This window comes from Equus quagga, chromosome 9 (assembly GCF_021613505.1).
Source record: "Equus quagga isolate Etosha38 chromosome 9, UCLA_HA_Equagga_1.0, whole genome shotgun sequence".
In the NCBI taxonomy this organism is placed as follows: domain Eukaryota; kingdom Metazoa; phylum Chordata; class Mammalia; order Perissodactyla; family Equidae; genus Equus; species Equus quagga.
In genome coordinates, this window is record NC_060275.1 from 95,710,062 (window position 1) to 95,727,596 (window position 17,535).

General features: G+C 43.0%; 1 protein-coding gene across 10 annotated transcripts in view; it reads right to left on the reverse strand.

Moving 5' to 3' along the window:
• The window catches only part of PDZD2 (PDZ domain containing 2), a 346,831-nt gene that overhangs the window by 43,571 nt on the left and 285,725 nt on the right, over positions 1-17,535 (reverse strand). For all 10 annotated transcript variants that reach the window (XM_046671791.1, XM_046671790.1, XM_046671789.1 and 7 more), the window contains 2 exons: positions 7,338-7,449; positions 1,744-1,889 (listed from right to left, as the gene is read on the reverse strand). In XM_046671791.1, the coding sequence (XP_046527747.1) occupies positions 1,744-1,889; positions 7,338-7,449 (258 nt within the window). The remainder of the gene's footprint in view (positions 1-1,743; positions 1,890-7,337; positions 7,450-17,535) is intronic.

Genomic DNA, 17,535 nt, shown 5'->3' on the forward strand with positions numbered 1-17,535 from the left:
GAGTGGCGCCAGGTCTGGGCCCAGGATCCGAACCAGCAAAACCCTGGGCCACCAAAGTGGAGCACGTGAACTTAGCCACTCGGCCACGGGGCCAGCCCCTGTGGTTGTCTATGTTTAAGTTAAGATGAATTAAAATAAAAAATGTACTCCTCAGTTTCACTAGCCACTTTTCATGGGCCCAACAGACACATGTGGCTACCATACTGGGCAGCATGGATATAAAACATTTCCATCGTTGCTGAAAGCTTTATTGGATAGCTCTACTCCAGACAATACTTTTTAGTGTAGGCAGACAGAACAAGAAAAAAAGCCTCTTCACCAGACTGTGCTTCCTGCTTCCTGGAAGCCTGGTTAGAAACAGGTATTTCTGGGTTATAAATCTGGTCAGGCTTCCTCAGAGGGTCGGTTATTCAGTTAAGAAATCACTGCTTCCATGCTAGACCGTCCTTGGCTGTGACGGCAGTAAACTCTCTCTCATCTTCCACACTAACTAAAACAGCCTGGCATGCGGCTCTCCTACTTTTTGATCTCCTCCTGACTCTGTTGGTCCGACTGGATCATTCTGAGCAGGCCACAGACTTGTCTCCAGACACGGGTCTGGAGGAGTTTCAATCAGGTCTCATGCAAGCTTTTTGCTCTGCTTTTTCTCGGTGCCCCAACTCAAGCTGGATTCAACACAAAATAGCAACTGCCTCTGAAACATGAGCACTTTCTATTTTACTGGTCAGGTAAAACTTTCTTCACAGTGATTCTGGCATATTACTTGGAGCAAAATATCCAACCTCTGTGAGATTCAGTTGTCCTATCTGTCAAACAGTGATACCACCCCAAAAGTAAGGGTCAAGGTCAACCCAGATGACCTGACTCAGGTCTTTTAGAACTCTACCATCTATAAGTCTCCAAGCATGTATGGGTGTCATTGCTGCCACACTCTCCCCCTCCATTGTAGGCCCCGGGACAAGATACCAGTGGGTCCTCCTTAGTCCTTTGGCGGATGGTGCCAGGACTCAAAGAACACCTCACAAGTTCCCCAGAGACTGAGCCTGCCTCTAGCTTGGTCAGGAGACATCTACCCAGTTTTGAGTGGGTTGAGGATGATGTAATTGAGGAGGAACCCCTGTGCAGGGTTATGGAGCTCTCAGTTCCGATGGGGACAAGCCCTGGAATATTAATATCACCACCCACTTCACCCCTCTCTGCAGCCCCTTCTGCCCTAGGCTGTTTGAGTCACTGCCATGTAACAGGCAGGATCCGAGGCATGGCAAAGGTGCACTCACACACTCCCTCCCTCTCTCACACGTCCCAACACCAACCCGCCCACCCGGTTGTTATGCTGACACATGACTTGTCCACTAAACAAGCGACGGTGGTTCACCACAGACTGTGAGGCGCCATTGTCTTCTGGCAGATGAGAGCAGCTCTCAGTTCCAAAACACACAGTAGGAAGGGGGTTAACATGTCGAGACTCAACAACGGATTTGGGTTTTTTTTTTTCTATTTTCAAATATTACGCTGATTGCCTTCTAGCCTCCCTGGATAGACTTCTCTCTCTGTACTGTATCTCTAGTCCCAGATACTCCTGGCCCACAGCGACAGGCAGTTCTTCAGAACACAGAAGCTCTTGCTGGCCTTTGAAAGAATAAAAGAAAGCCTAGAGACCCTGGGCTGGAAACATGCTCTTCCATCCGTAACAAGCAACGATGGCTATACGAGAAAGCAAGAGGCTCCACCCCATGGGACTACCTGTGCTGCCCCTGAGGAGTCCAGCAGCTGGGGAAGAGAGTGCTTTCGGCCATCTCGGGAGACCTCCAACATCCTGGCCCGGGGATCCCCATTTCGCACCATCAGCTCGTTATATTCTTCAACAGACTCTAGACGGTGTACACCCCCTTGAGAAAAGAGGGGAAGAAAACATGGTTTGATATGGAATGAAAAGAATCTTAAGAGTATTCATAGGCATAAACTCATTGACTTGACACCTGCATTCATGGTTTTCAGGAGGCCTGTCATCCAATACTTTCAAAGCACCAAGCTCACCGTGTTCTGCCACCAAGCTCTGCATAAGCTAGGTGTGTGTTGAGGCCATTAGTGCCAGACTATGAAGAAAGGGCCTGGTTTTGAAGTGAGCGGACTGCATAAGGGGCAATGAATATGTTTCACCCAAGTAAGATGTAGCCGTGGTTGATAAGCCAACAAACAATAGTGACAATGCTATCAGTAGGTGGTTTTCTGGTGAGGAGGAATATCACTTTGTGGTTGCCATAGTTCCACTGTTAGGCCAGATGCTTTTTTTCATGTATAATAATGACTTTTTTATTTATTTAATTTTTTTGGGAAGAAAATTATCCCTGAGCTATAACATCCACTGCCAATCCTCCTCTTTTTGCTGAGGTAGATTGGCCCTGAGCTAACATCTGTGCCCATCTTCCTCTATTTTCTATGTGGGACGCCGCCACAGCATGGCTTGATAAGCAAGGCATAGGTCTGCGCCTGGGATCCAAACTGGTGAACCCTGGGCTGCTGAAGTGGAACATGTGAACTTACCTCTACGTCACCAGGCTGGCCACAGTAATGACTTTTTAAATTAACTTTTTATTAAAGTATAACGACTTACAGTAATGCGCACAAATCATCAGTGTATAGGTCCATGAAATTTCACAAAGTGAATGTGCCAATAACCAACACCTAGACTAAGAAATAGAATATTACTAGAATCTCAAAAGCCCCTTTTGTGCCACTAACCACCCCTTACCCAAGGATGACTGTTATTCTCGACTTCTAACATCATAGATTACTGTTGCCTATTTTTGAACTTTATGTAAACGAACGCATATAATATGTACTTTGTGTCTGGCTCCTTGTTCTTAGCACTTATTTGTGAAATTAGACCATGTTATTGCATGCCAATAGCTTGCTCGTCCCTTTTCTGTATACTGTTTCATGGTACAAACACACCCCAATTTATTTATCCATTCTATTTCTGATGGACATTTGGGTTAGTTCTGGTTTCAGACCTAGAACAAGGGTCAGCAAAGTTTTTTGGTAAAGGCCAGGTAGTAAATATTTTAGGCTTTGTGGGCCACAAACGGTCTCTGTTGCATATTCTTTTAAAACTTTTTACAACCCACTAAAAATGTAGAAAGCATTTCTAGCTTGTGGTCCATATAAATACAACTGCAGGCAGTAGTTTGACCCTTGATCTAGAATATACTGTTATCGAACATTCTTGAACCTATCTCTTTTACACGTCATATCTGTGGGACGTAACCTAGCAGAATTGCTGGGTTACAGGTACACATTCACCTTTACTGATGCTGTGCATGCGTGGTGACAGTTTCTTCATATCCTCGTCATGCTGGGCAGTGTCAGTCTTTTTAATTTTAGGCACTCCAGTGGATATATAATGGCACTTCATTGTGGTTTAAAATTTACATTTCACTGATGACTAATGAGATTAAGCTTCTTTTCAAATATTCATTGGCTTTTTTTTTTTTTTTTTGGTGAGGAAGATTGGCTTTGAGCTAACATCTGTTAGCAGATGCATGTATATGTGTGTTTGTGTCCATAGCTATACACACATACAGATTCTTGGGAATATCAAGTTCTCCTAGACTATGTAATGTTTCTTTTGATGACATAAAATTTCAATTTACCTACAAATTTATTGGGAAGTTTTCCATGGCATAAAACAAGATGACTCTGTACTCTTTTAAAAATATAATATATTGATGAATTTTTAATTGTGATGAAAAGTCAAAACAGTGCTGTACAGTTATATTACAATAGACATCACTAAAGGCTTGGTTTTTCAAAAGCTAAGTCTTAACTTTGTGAGACAGGTTTTCAAACATCTGAAATTCCTTTGCAATCAAAGAAAATTTTCCATTTAAAAAGATCACAAATCTAAGGCATTAACATGGATAAGTCAAAAATACCAGAATTAAGAGGGAATCCTGCTGGCAATAAAGGAGGTATAAAGTAGAGAAAATTCAGGTTAGAATATCAGAAAAAATGTTCCATGAAATCACTTTAGTCATTTTGGAGCCAGACTGGGCAAAAATCTTAGTGGAAATGGCTGGAACCTCTTTATAGAACCTCCTTAATAATTCATGAGTTAATAATTCATGACCAGATTAATCTATCTTGGCATGCTTACTCATCTCAAAAAGATTTATTAGAAGAAAATTCCTTTTGAGCTGACAAGGAGGCACTTGCCATCGACAGAAGAGAAACCACATACGGTAGTGTCTGTAGATAACACACTGACAAGTGAATACTAGAATGACTCACTTTGAGAAAATACGAAGTAAATATCGAAGTTTACAGGGCAGACAAATTAGGAGCTGATCACATTAAAATCTCCCGTATTCAAATGTCTTTAGAAGATCCAATTCTTAAGCCTCTTGATCGTGTCTCCAAATTACTTTTCCAGTCTTATCTCCCACCAGCCTGCCCCGTGAATTCAGTGCTCTATCCTGCTGATTCTCAAAGGAGGGAATCTGTCCTCTGCCTGTATCCTTTCCAAAACCGAGGAGCAGAGAAATACCACTCGAAGTTCCACCCAACTTTGCCTGCACTGTCACCTCCCACCCCAAGGGTCTCCTCTCCCCTAATCTGGACAAGCTCTGCTGGATTGAATCACTGTTACTGTCAGATTATGGGATCTCTCTGATAGCTGAGGAGGAAAAACAGTTGCCAAAAACTGCTCTGACCAATTTTTTTCCCCCCGCTGTCCTTAAACATTTCTCGTGTGTTTTGCTCCAAGTCTAGAACACTGTTTTCCTCCTCCCCTGTTCTGCAGAATCCTGCCAAGGACCTGGCTCTCCTTCGCCTTGCATCTTCCAGATGCCTTCCTTGAGTACCACAACCCAGAGAGACTTCCAGTCTTGGTAGCTTCATAGCTTTATTGTGGCCTACAAGTTCTCGAGAAATTTCCTGTCTGAACCCATTCAAGCATCTTCCCCTCTTGAGAGGGAAAGAGGAAAGAACAAGGATGATTACAATGACAATGATTAACGTGATATTAATGACGACAAGGTAATAGCAGTGGCGGCTACTACATGGTGAGGGCCTACTGCTGCCACATTCTGGGGTGGCACTGCCACATTCATTCTCTCAACTTGGTCTTTCAACAAGACCTGGCATTTAGACAGCACTTACGGTAATTTCCAGAATAAATGTACGTTATAACCCTCATTTTACATGAGAAGAAACAGAGACCCAGAGAAGTTCAGTCACTTATCCCAGGTCACACAGCCAGTAGTGGCAGAGCTGGGAACTGAACACAGTTCTATCTGACTTTATGCATGTGTTTCTTCCACTATTCTGTATTTCCTTATTACTGCTCTGGATGTCTGGGAAGGATACAGGAAGAGATGGTGACATCCATTTGTGGCAAACTGTAGCCCGCCCTGGACTTACTGCTCAGCTGAATGTGTTGCTCATTCTAAATTGATAGTATAAAAGAGAATCACGAACCTGGAAGGTCCTCAGCTATCCCCCTCCCGACATCTGTATCTATAAGCCCAGACAGGGGAACAGGATCCTCTTCCATATCCTCAGGATGCCGAAGGATGGTGGGTAACAAGAACTCTGTCTGGGAGGCAGGTTTTTTTGCTGGCACTCAATAAGTGAGTGACCTTTGTTCCCTTCATTTCTCCAGTCTCATCCATAAAATGAGGAATGTGACTGCACTGGTTTCAAAGGTTCCTGATATCTCCCCGGAGCTCTGTGGCCCTCCCCTAGGCACCATTTATAAGGTGTTCATCAACTCTGCCAAGACAGCTGACCTAAAGATGGCCTCTATGCCCCGTGACTCCCCGGCCCAAACACATACAGGACTTCAATGTATTTCTCCCAGTTGTTCCTCAGGGCTCAAAGGGAGCTGGTCATTCTCTCCATGAGAGGACCTTCGGCACAATGTCTCTACTCAGACTTATCAGCGTTTGGTCATCATATTGCTTTCTGTCACAAACTCACATTCTAACATTCATTCAGATATATACTGCCTAATTATTCTGAGTTACAAATACAAAAGTAATTCATTTTGATACTCAGATTTTAAAAACAAAACAAAACAGAACAACTGATGTATTTTAAGTCCTATACCTGCCACCTCACCTGAGAATAACTCAGGAGGGAGCCAGGCAGCGCGGGAGGGGGATGCTCTTGGTTGGCAGGCATAGATGCCAACCCTTTCCCTGATTTGTGTGGCAGGAAGAAGAAATTGACATTTTTTTGGATGTTAACACAGCATGCTTTGCACTAGCTGCTTTTCCTGTGCTTTCCTTTTTTAATCTGTTCAACCTTTCAAAGTTGGGATTATTAGCGCCTTTCTTCAGGTGGGGGAGTGGAAGTTCAGAGACATTAAAGAACCAGCTCAAGGTCATAAGGTAACTCGGGAGCTCAGGGGTCAACTTGATTCTGCCAAGCTTCCGAACGCTTGCTTTTCCTGCTATACCAGCTATCTTTGCTGGGTGCGGCACCATGGCCGACTTCTCCGTTAGGCCAGTAGACACAGTGCCGAAAGCCCACATCACTTTTAGAGGCCCACAGAAATGTTTTAATTTTAGTTTCTTTTAAATTCAGAAGGAAAAACAATGAACATAATGGTAATGAAGAGATAACAATGAATCTAGCTTGAATCTTTATACCAATGCAGCCACAAAACACAATTTGAGTATATTTTTTTTAATAGAGGAAAGAAAGAGCCTGTCAGGGTGAAAGTGCCTGGGACCCACAAAAATCGTCATGGGTCCCCGCACACAGCCTCTGCTTTCAACATTGACTTTCTCTCCCTCTGCTTTCAACATTGACTTTCTCTCTCAAGACACAGGCCAGCTGCTATAAGAATAAGCCCAGGAAATGTGAAATCTATTTGTCCCATAAGTTGCAACTCCATCCCATTTTTTGCCCCTGCTTAGTTGGGATTCAGATTTGACATTAAATAAATAGTTCTTTGCCCCCTGTTCTGGTGGACCAAGAGTTTGGGGGAAGAGGTATGTTTGCTGGGAAGACAGGCCATCAGGAATCTTCCATAGCGAAAAGGTCACCTGAAGTCCTATTGGAGTAAGTGAACCAAACACATAGGAGATTCAAGTTTAAACAGAGACAGAGAGGTTGACATTCACTTCATTATGACTCAAAAAAAAAAATCTTCATGTGGGCAGCCAGGATGAATGCAGTGGTTATGCCTAGGGCACGCACCATCTAAAGGAAAAACAATTGTGAGGTTTTCAGGAAGAAAAAGAGCTCATCCTGTTAATGGCTTTATCTTCCCACTAGTGAGGCTGGAAGCTCATTTTCAGACAGGCCAGCTCAGGTGGAGTCCTGCTTACCTGAAAGACGACTCTTGAGTTTCATTTTACTGCTGCCCTGTTTGGGACTTTCCAGGTTCCCCTTGGAATCCTCAGGGCCACACACATCTTGGGGCTCCTCTGTCCCAGGCATCTGAAACGCAGAGAGCACAGAGCTGATAGGAGAGGCCGGCCCGCAATTCCCTCCAAGAGTTATCTCAAGGCTCAAGGAGCAGCAATAAATGTGTCACATGGGAAAAAAGGTTCATGGGATCAAAGCACAGCCCTTCAGGTAACCTGCAACCACGTAGCCTCATGCTGGCAAGTTCTCCCTGGACAGCACGCCTCTCACCGCACTGTACAGAGCCAGGGAGATTTCAAAGTGGAAAGGACTCCAGGGGCCATTTATTTCTTCAGGAAACTTGTTGGTCAAGATCAAGGTGCCCCAGCTGGCCACAAAGTCACACCTAGAGCCCACTAGTGCTTTTTCCTACAGTGCAAGTTGCAACAAATATTAAACCAGAAATTTACCCTCAATTATAGAGTTCTTAAAAATACAGTAAAACTTTGATTTTGTGGCAGCCAAATAACTACCTCCCTGGGTCAACCCGATGTTCCGTGTGCTACCCTCCTGAGTACTGATGGAACACCTCCCAGAATCGAGCACTGCCCAGGCACGGAAGCCACGGAAGTCAGCCCACAAAGCTGCAAACTGTATGTTGACGGTACCACACCCCAAGAGGTGATGCAGAAAGGATGACCCCAAGATCCAGTGGATCCTCCATCCCAGAAAAGCCAAACATGCTAAAAAGACCCTACATTTATTAGAAAGGAAAAGGAGACTTATGTCCTTGAGAGTGTTTATAAAAAATTTTGTGGGTAAATTTACATGCATAAAACTTGTGTGATACACCCAACAAACAAGGCTTGCCATTTGAAATTTTATTTCTTTGAGGTTCTGGAGAAAAGAAAATCATATTAATTAAAATAGATAATATTCACGTTAAGGAACATATACGTACTTTAAAAAGATAGAAGGTATCTTTTAACACTTAGTGGTCATCAGAAAGTCATGTAATTATAATGTAAAAAAACTGAACTTTAATGGATAATAAAAGTTATACAGTGCATATCAAACTCAGTATATGAAAATGGATAAAGTAAGCAGTAAGCGTTATCTCCCAGATAACCCTCCCTTTTAAGAGGTAATTGTTATATGTAAATCTCATAGGTAACATATAAGATTTGGAAGAGTCTCTTTTTCCCCTCAAGTTCAAGTATCTTTCTGGATGAGAAAGAGGAAAAAAAAAAGGGTCTGAGAAATGAGGAGATGTAGGCAAATTGAGGAAGGGGCATTGGGAAAACAAATTAATCCTGATATATACAAAGAAGATAAATTTTGTGCATTCCTATTACAATGTCAGGGACTGGCAGGCCTCCAGGTTTAAATTATGAAGTAAAGGCAAGAACAGAATCCTGAGGATGATTTTAGAGATTCTCTAGAGGGACGTGTTTCCCAACCCCAAACTGTGACATTAATTCATACACTGTGTGAAAGAACTCTATTGGAGATGTGCCAGAGATCTGGGGCACAGGAGGACCCCACATGTCAGAGATCTGGGGCACAGGAGGAGACATGCAAATAGGAATAATCCAGAGGGAAGCCTCAGGGGTTCTCCTTTGCTTGGCTTAAAAACTTTATGGAAAGAACCTGTCTCCAGACTGTAAAGAGCAATTACTGGAGACTGAGTTAAGTTCCTGGTTCTTTCTGCTTACACCACCTGACCCAGGCTGTCAGCTTACAGAGAAAGGTATTCCTCGGTTTGAAAGTCACTCCCTCCTCTGGTGCCCATTAAGCGAGGGGCATCTCAGATAGTGGCCAAGGCCCAAACCATCACCTGTCTGAGATGCTCATGTCAAAGGAGGAAAACAATCTCAGCCTACTGTTTCTGGATTTAGGAAGTTTCCTTCCTCCACTCTCCTCTCTATTTTTCCGGCATAGCCCCAGGTCTTCAGACAATCAGAGAAATTTTGGAGATGACATAACACTCATCTGAGGAACCAAGAAGGAAAGTGACCTGCCCAAGGCTTCTCACCTATTCCAGGCAAGGCTGTGACTTCATATTCAGTCTCCTGATTTCCAGCCTCATATATTTCCAGGATATTTCCTCCCTCCACCCAACTATGCTTTTGAGTTAAGTTAATACTTTGGATGATCAATATTGTGCTGTACTGTATAGTTCATTCACCTCAATTTTTTTCCATTTAATTTTCATAGCAAACATGTGTCCCAAGGTAAATAATATCTCCATTTGACAGATGAAGAAACAAAACCAAGACCCTTAAGTAACACCCTTTTGTTTACACCATATATCCAAGATCTAGGATAGATTGTGTGTGAAGAAAGCGACAGTCCCACATAAGTAGTGGCGAGTTTTACAAGAGCACGCATGCACTACGTCAAATCTGAAGTCCTTATGATGCAAATGCAAATGCTGGCAACCCTTCTTTATTTTCAGAATCTGAGGGAGGTGGTTTAGAAGGAAAGGAATCACAGCCTCAAGGAGTAATCTTTTTTTTAATCCTCAAATGCACCAAAGAATGAAACGAGATTCGGTTTCTATGATCTATAAAATACCAATAACATTTCTTATTATACCAAAGAAATCTTATGCTGAAGATGGTGTATGTTACATTATTACTGAAAGCCGGTAGCTAAAACCAGTAAAAATGGACTGAGATATCTCACAAAATGTTGCAAACAGTACACCGTTGAGCTCAAGGCAGGAGTGAAATCTAATTTCAGAAGCCCCTGAAAGTGTTAGCACAGGGTTCTGAAATTAAATGGAACCATTTCCTCTGGTAACAGAAAACTGGTCTGTCGTGATTTTAGCTGGCTTGTAACTCAAGGAACAGGAAGTGGGTTGCTTAGATACGTTAGTTCCAGATTATTTCAGGAAGTAGCAACATACAAAGTGCAATTTTGATTACAATGAGCCTCTTTTCAGTCTTATGACTATTGTCTGAAAATGTCCACACTTTAAGAGAGTCCTTTGGCTGTATTTTCATTTTTTCAGATGCACAGAACAAATCAAACTGTTCTGGAAATGATGTCATTTTAGCTGTTCTAAAATGAAATATGCAAAAGTTCTCCTGAAAGGCTTTAGGCTCAGAGAAACAGCTGATATAATCTATTATTCATCAGTGATTTCTAATTCATGTGTTATACAACAATGCCATTATATTAATGGGATCTAATATCACCCGCCAATTTCCAAGTTAGAGTCGCTCTGTTTTTAGTTTTGCCCACCTGTCACCTATGACATTCTTGCAATGAAAAAGAATCTTTAGCTTCTGGTTTTATAGTGAGGTGGTAGGGCAGAGTGGTTCAAAATCCAGCTGTCCGGGCACAAATCCTGGTTGCACCATGTATTAGCAATTTAGGCATGTTAGTCAACCCCTTTGAGCTTCAGTGTCCTCTGAGAAATGGAGCTTGATTTAAGAATTAAATGATATAGGCTTCTGATTAAAGATGGCAGATTTCCCTCTTGAAACCACTCTAAAATAACATGAAAGAGATTTAAAAAATGAAAGACATAATGCCACAAGGGCAAAGAGAATAGAAGCCAACAGCAACAAAATTCTGGAACCAGTAAGTAGATGGATGTGTGGTAATGGATCCGACTTGGGAAAGTTGAATCCCAGACTGGGATTGGAGAAAGCCAAAAAGCAAGCAGAACCTGGATCACCTGTTGGGGTCTGGCTGTCCGCAGAGCTCCCCCGAAGGCTCAGGAGTCGCCAACAGAGAATCTCTGGAAGTGGGGGTGTGGGTAAGGCTGGAGCAGAGGTGTAAGAAATGGCTGAAGGAGTTGAAAGTGATTGTCACACGTATTTAGAGTGGAGCTGATTTTGAGAGAGATTCCCGGGGTCAGGAATGACCTACACAAACTTTGGTGTGCAGAAGAGCAACCTAGAGAGTTACTAAAAGTCCAGGCTTATGGAAGTGGGACAGGGCCTGGGCCTCTGTAATTCACCACCGCCCTGGTCTAAACAGAGCCAGCCTCCACAGGAGACGCATGATTGAGCTGTTAATTTCCCCTGTCGTCCCCGCCCTCCCCTGAGCTTACTCCAGAGATGGAGAATGGAGGTTCCTAGTTGTACCAAAGTAGCCCATTAGCCAAAGAATGAGGGAGAGTTGTTATCATCAGGCTGCTCCCTCTTCAGAATATAGGTATTTTAACCAGCAATTGTGGAAACCTCTGTCCCACTCTCTGTGAAAATAGCTAATTAGAAAAGAATAGATACAGTAAAACTTTTTTTTTTTTTAAATCTACAGGCTTGTTTTATATACAAGATACTCTGTATGAACTATAAGCATATGCAGCGTATGCAAAGTATGGTGCAATTTACGTGTACCATAGACAGTGACATGTACTGTGCCCATAATATATTAATAGAGCATTGATGTCAGAGGCAGTTCTGACATCAGAACAAGAGTTGTTCTTTTTTTTTGAGGAAAATTAGCCCTGAGCTAACTACTGCCAATCCTCCTCTCTTTGCTGAGGAAGACTGGCCCTGAGCTAACGTCCATGCCCATCTTCCGCTACTTTATACGTGGGATGCCTGCCACAGCATGGCTTTTGCCAAGCAGTGCCAAGTCCAGACCCAGGATCCAAACCAGCGAACCCCGGGCCGCCGAGAAGCGGAACTTGTGAACTTAACCGCTGCGCCACTGGGCCGGCCCCAGGAACAAGGGTATTTTTAAAGGGTTAAAATTACCTTATAATGATCTCAGAGTTATTATGAGGATTAACTAAAAATGCACTTGAAAATACAAATAGAGGACTTAATGTGTATCATAGGAGGATAGCAAAGGTTTAAGTGAAATTTTAAAAAAAGCTCAAGTCTTCTCCTGACCAGGTCTCAGGGTGCCTCTAGATTTGATGATGACATAGACTATGATTATAGCCTGCAGAGACATACATTTCAAGTCCAAACCTGAAGACAGATAGCAGATTTAATTAATGAATAGAGCAAAACAAATGGGAAACCAAAGAGAATATGCCACCTTCTTGGATTGAAGATGAAAAAAAAGCTCCATAAAATTACTGCCAACCTAACAGCTAAGAAGGCAGTGTTAAAGGCATGGGCCTGGAGCACTTCATTTTCAGAAATCAAGTTTGCACAGGACACCAAGGACGATTTGAGAACATGCTCAGGACTTATGATCAGAATAGGACCAGTGGAAGAGAGAAAGAGTATGTCATGATTAGCTAGAGGAAGAGGGACATTTCCTTAAAAGAAAAGATGAGATCTTAGATGACAGACTGGAAACTACGAAGGGGTGATGAGACTGTGAAGTCCGGCGTGGAACGATGTATAAAGAAAAGAGATGGGCCAGTTCCTAACTACTCTTAAAGCGGGCATCACAAAAGTGAGGAGACGTGAGTTAGCCCTGGATTAGAGGGGTTCACTGAGACTTAAAGGAATCCAGCTGAGGGAGAGAGGCAAAGCACAGAGAGCGGGATGCCAGGGACACCCCTGCGGGGACCTCAGGCCCAGAAAACAATGAGAAATGTGATTTATAAGCTGCAGATACAGAGCTTGAGTAAGAGGATTTGGGACTGCTATGCTAAGAGGGATGAGAAACTCGGGACAGATTTAAAGGTGAGGGGTGAGGAAGACCAGAAAGGGTTAAAAAAAAAAAATTCCTGGGAATTTTTAGAGAGAGACAGTTATTTTTGTTGCCCCAATGGAAGTGGCGTGAGAAATGTATGAAATTAGGATTGTAAAGGAAGCAACTGTGACACATACCACAGGGGAGCCAGGCAGGACGATAATAGGCCAGAACCTGATGTTGGTCTGATGGGAGAATATTTCCCGGGTGGAATTAGCCAACTCAGAGGTGGTGGCGGTCAAGATGTATTTGAAGAATGGATACTTTAGTAAACAGAGGTCTCATTGATTCCATCTCTATCACAATGATGGGGCCTGCATGACAGAATCTAAAATAGTATTTTAGGAAAAAATATCTGAGTCAGAAAGCAAAGGAACATGGGAAGTAATAAAGGCACAGAGATGCAGCAAGCAGGGCTATGAAAGAAGAAAGGGGTCCATTTAAGCAGGTTAAACAGAAATTCAAGGCAGTCCTCCCCAAAAGAGATGGCTATGAAATGCTATAGGCATATCCAATTACTGCCCAAAAATACGTAGCAGAAAGCAAGGCTACTTGACCCCTGGAACATTCAAAATCCAAGGAAAGACACATCTCAAGGAGCAGGTGGAAGAGGTATTAGCCCTTACTGGGTCATTAGGGGCATAAGCTTCAGAATCATCCACAGCAGGTCTGGTTCATGAATCTACAGAGAGTGTTTTTCCAGTTGAATAAATGGGGGAGGAGAGATGCAGCTTCCTCCCCTCTAAGCACTTCTATGCCGAGACAGTAGAAATGGAAAATGTATCCCAGGATGCAAAATGCTTGCTCCTGAGAATGTGGAAGCTCTGTCAGAGGCACAGTCCTCACCCAGTGCAGTACAGCAGGGAGCCCTCTACTTGTCATCTCAAAGTGTAAATGCACATCAAGAAGATTTTGAATATCAACGAAAAGCACTTTAAGTAGGGCTAGGTTGATTCCTTCACCCAGACTGGGAGGAATATTCTACCAGTTGAGTTTAAGTTCATGGTCATGGACTCCAAGCAACTACTATAGACTGGCATCTAGACAAATCAAGAATATTTTCACCATCAACCCTCCTTTACTTGATATTATTGAGTCTCTGCTACAGCCTGTTGGAAGACAATTCTCCATGGCTCTCTCCCATTTCTGTGTGGCTTGTAATAGAGGCATAGAACGTTTTACTCTGGATTATCTATCTTTTCAATGACTTTTGTAGAGTGGACGGCCTTGAAACTTAGAGATAGTATCTCAGGAGGACAGGGCAGGTTTGTTTACTGTCCAATATAATAATGTCTCTCTCTGGAGCAAAGGTCAGTCAGGTTTGCTTCCAGCCCCTCATAAAAGATTCAGCTTGCTTACACTCAGGGTTCCTCAGCTGTAATGAAAATCCACTGTGTGTCCATCTACCTGAGCTGCTCTGTATCATTCCTATATGACTTGAGGGGGGAGGGGAGAAATTATGTGAACATGAAACTCTAAAACGGGATTGAATCCTAAACTAGGATTAGAGAAAGCAAAAAGCTCGTTGCTGTGCCATGAGTAATAAAGCCGTTTGTGTCTGACCCACGAATTTCATGTCTTCTGCCAGCATCCATGAAACTGTCGTGTAAAATCTCAGACTGTTTACAGTTCTTGACATAGTCTTGGGCATAATTCAATAAGGTCCTGGGAACAAAACTGTGCCTTGGACAACTGTGTAGGGACTGTGGACTGGCTCGTATTTCTAAATGTCAAGGGTATGGGGCCAAGGTTTTGATACCACTGTGGGTCCACTTACTCTTTGTTCATTTACATTTCACTAAAAAATAAAGCACACAAGAGACTTGCTGTTGAAAAGATTCAACTTTCTTGGAGCTGAACGAGCCATATTTGTTCCAGTGGAAAACATCCCAGGCTACAGATGCTGACTAGCACAACCTCTCCCCAGCATCCAGCATCCAGCATCTCATTTGCTAAGATGAAGGAAAATAAGAAATAGAAGAGATCGAAGGAGCCCATTAAGTGCTTTGGTTTTTAACTCAAAAGGTCAAGGAAATTTGAGTTTGGATATTAATTACTTTAGATTTTAATGTCTTTGGATTGTGACTTGCAAGGGGAATTGAATTTGTTGGCATTTTAATTATCTGAATATCATTATTATGTTGACATTTTATCTCACTGCAGAACTTCTGAAAAGCTGCACTGGACAATGTGGCTAGAAATAATTTTGGATGAGACACAGCATAGGGATGAATTTGAGCTTCTGGCAAATTTTAGTCTTCTGCGGGTGGGGAGCAAACTATCATTACCCACGAGACAGGCCCTTGGGTCCAAGCTAAAAGTCTAGTGCGTACTTATAAACGTCCTATAACTGCTGTCCAAAGCATTTATGAGATCTCCTTGAACACACTGTGATTAATATAATGTTTAACTCCCGAGCATCATCTGTCTTTCTCAGCTAACTCTTGAAGGCTTACAAACAAACCATGAAAAGTATGGCTTTCATCTCCAACCATTTTTATTGCGCAAGCATATCTGATCCCAAGGAAAACTGCAGGAGGGCTGGGTGCACCTGGTTTATGCCATGTTTTTACGGTTCCCAGTACTTGAAAAAAAATAATCTGCAGATGTGACGGATGACATCCAAGCTCCAAATCCTTGGAAGCTTTGCTGGCTCAGTCCCCTGGTCAGCATCTACAGGACAGTGGAGCATGGCGATTCCCTTTTCATGCTTCAGTCACACTAAGATTATTTTTAGGCTGCCAAAGGAAGCTCATTTTCCAAATCTCTGGGGCAGATGTTTGAGTGACCAAAGGAGAACCAGATGGCCGTCAGAGAGGCCAGGGCCGGGAATGAATAACCATTCAGAAAGAGGGAATCAGAACAACAATAAATCAGCCCAAAGAGGCAAGAAGCCTGCGAATTGACTGCAGAAATTAAAACACAAATCTACTGCTACACTAGACTCATTGCTTTCCAACAAAGAGAGTAACTCAGGACTGAAGAGGAAAACAGTAAAACTGAAAAGGAAAACTCGCCAAACCCCAGCATGCCCTGGTCCATGCAGAGTGTGTGCAGAGTGTCAGATGCAGCTGATGTCGACTGAGATGCTCAGGCCGTGCCTCTGCAAATGGAATAATATTGTCCTTGTTCTAGCTGAGCCCATTTCCTGTTTCCTCCCATTTATCATCCTCAAACAATCTGAATGGGCTTAACACACTTGGTTGGTGATTATTTGGCTGATCTTTGTGCATACAAATTAAATAGATCTCTTGGTCCCTAGAAAAGTGAGGCAAAGACATCACCTTTAAGGGTGTAGGAATGTAACCAGTCAATGGCCCAAGCCTGCCCCTCCGGTGGTGGGTTTGTATGCATCCTCTTCCCAAGGAGAGGACAGTGTGCTCAAGTGGCTTCAGTTCTTCAGAAAGAACAGGAGATGCGAATGGCAAGGAGGAGAATCTGCGTATGTCCCTCTTTGGTATTGATTTCAAATTGAGGCAAGGCAAGTACAGATATTCTCTATAAAGCAGGAATGTTCCCACGATCTAGTAGGTGAGAAAACTGTAGGGTCTGGAGCTCTTCTTTGGGTTGGTGGGCTGCCCACTAAAGGTAGACCCGTGGGTCATTCCTTAGCAGAAGCTGGCTGTCTACTCGCATTGGGCATTTCTCGGGGAGCAGGACTATGATATGCCTTACCCTAAACTCCAGAATAATACAATCAAGGTTGTGTGTGTGAGTGTGTGTGTAGGAAAATATCAAGCTATACAAAAAGCACAGGTGGGAGAGCTATCAGAAAAGAAAGGCATGTAAAAGACCTAAGAAGTGAACAGGAGGATTGGCAGGAGAGTACAAAATGAATCATCTAAGGTATCCTAATATACCAGCAGACTCACATCTAATTCAGCAGCAGTGGTAAACATGGCAAATTCTTCCAGGACCTTTTCTCTATACAAATGTTTAAGAGGAAGTTTTACATGATTACATGGCTTATTGTAACAGAAAAGGATTGTTTTAACTGGGCACACCATTTAGGCAGGTTTTAAATGAAGACTAACTGTTCACATTGAAGACACTGTGGTTAACTTCTGCTCTGCTGTGAAGTTCTCGGCAGCACCCTAAGGCTTTCTGTGCCTTTTCCAGATCAACATAAGCTGTCCTCTGAGTTCTCTATTTTCCAGGAGTAGTGTTGAGTTCATGCTGATTTGCTGATATATTTCTAAGGGCATGCACTTCTTGAAGAATCTCAGTGGAAATCTAAGATGTGCTCCGTGGAGCCCAGGTGGGAAGCAGTAATAAGAGAGGCTGTCCCTGGCTCACATGTGTTCATGTGCAGCAGGCGTTGGCCAACTGCTGCCTAGGGGCCAAAGCTGGCCTAACACCTGTTTTTGTCAAGTTTTCTTGGAACACAGTCAAGCCCATTAGTCAACTTATTGCCTATGGCTGCTTTTGCACTACACAGGTAGAGATGAGCAGCTGCAACAGAGATTGGCTAGCAAAGCCCAAAACGTTTACGATCTGGTCTTTACAACTGCCAACCTCTTATCTACAGGAATGGTTCATACCCTAGCCCTACCCATCTCCCCA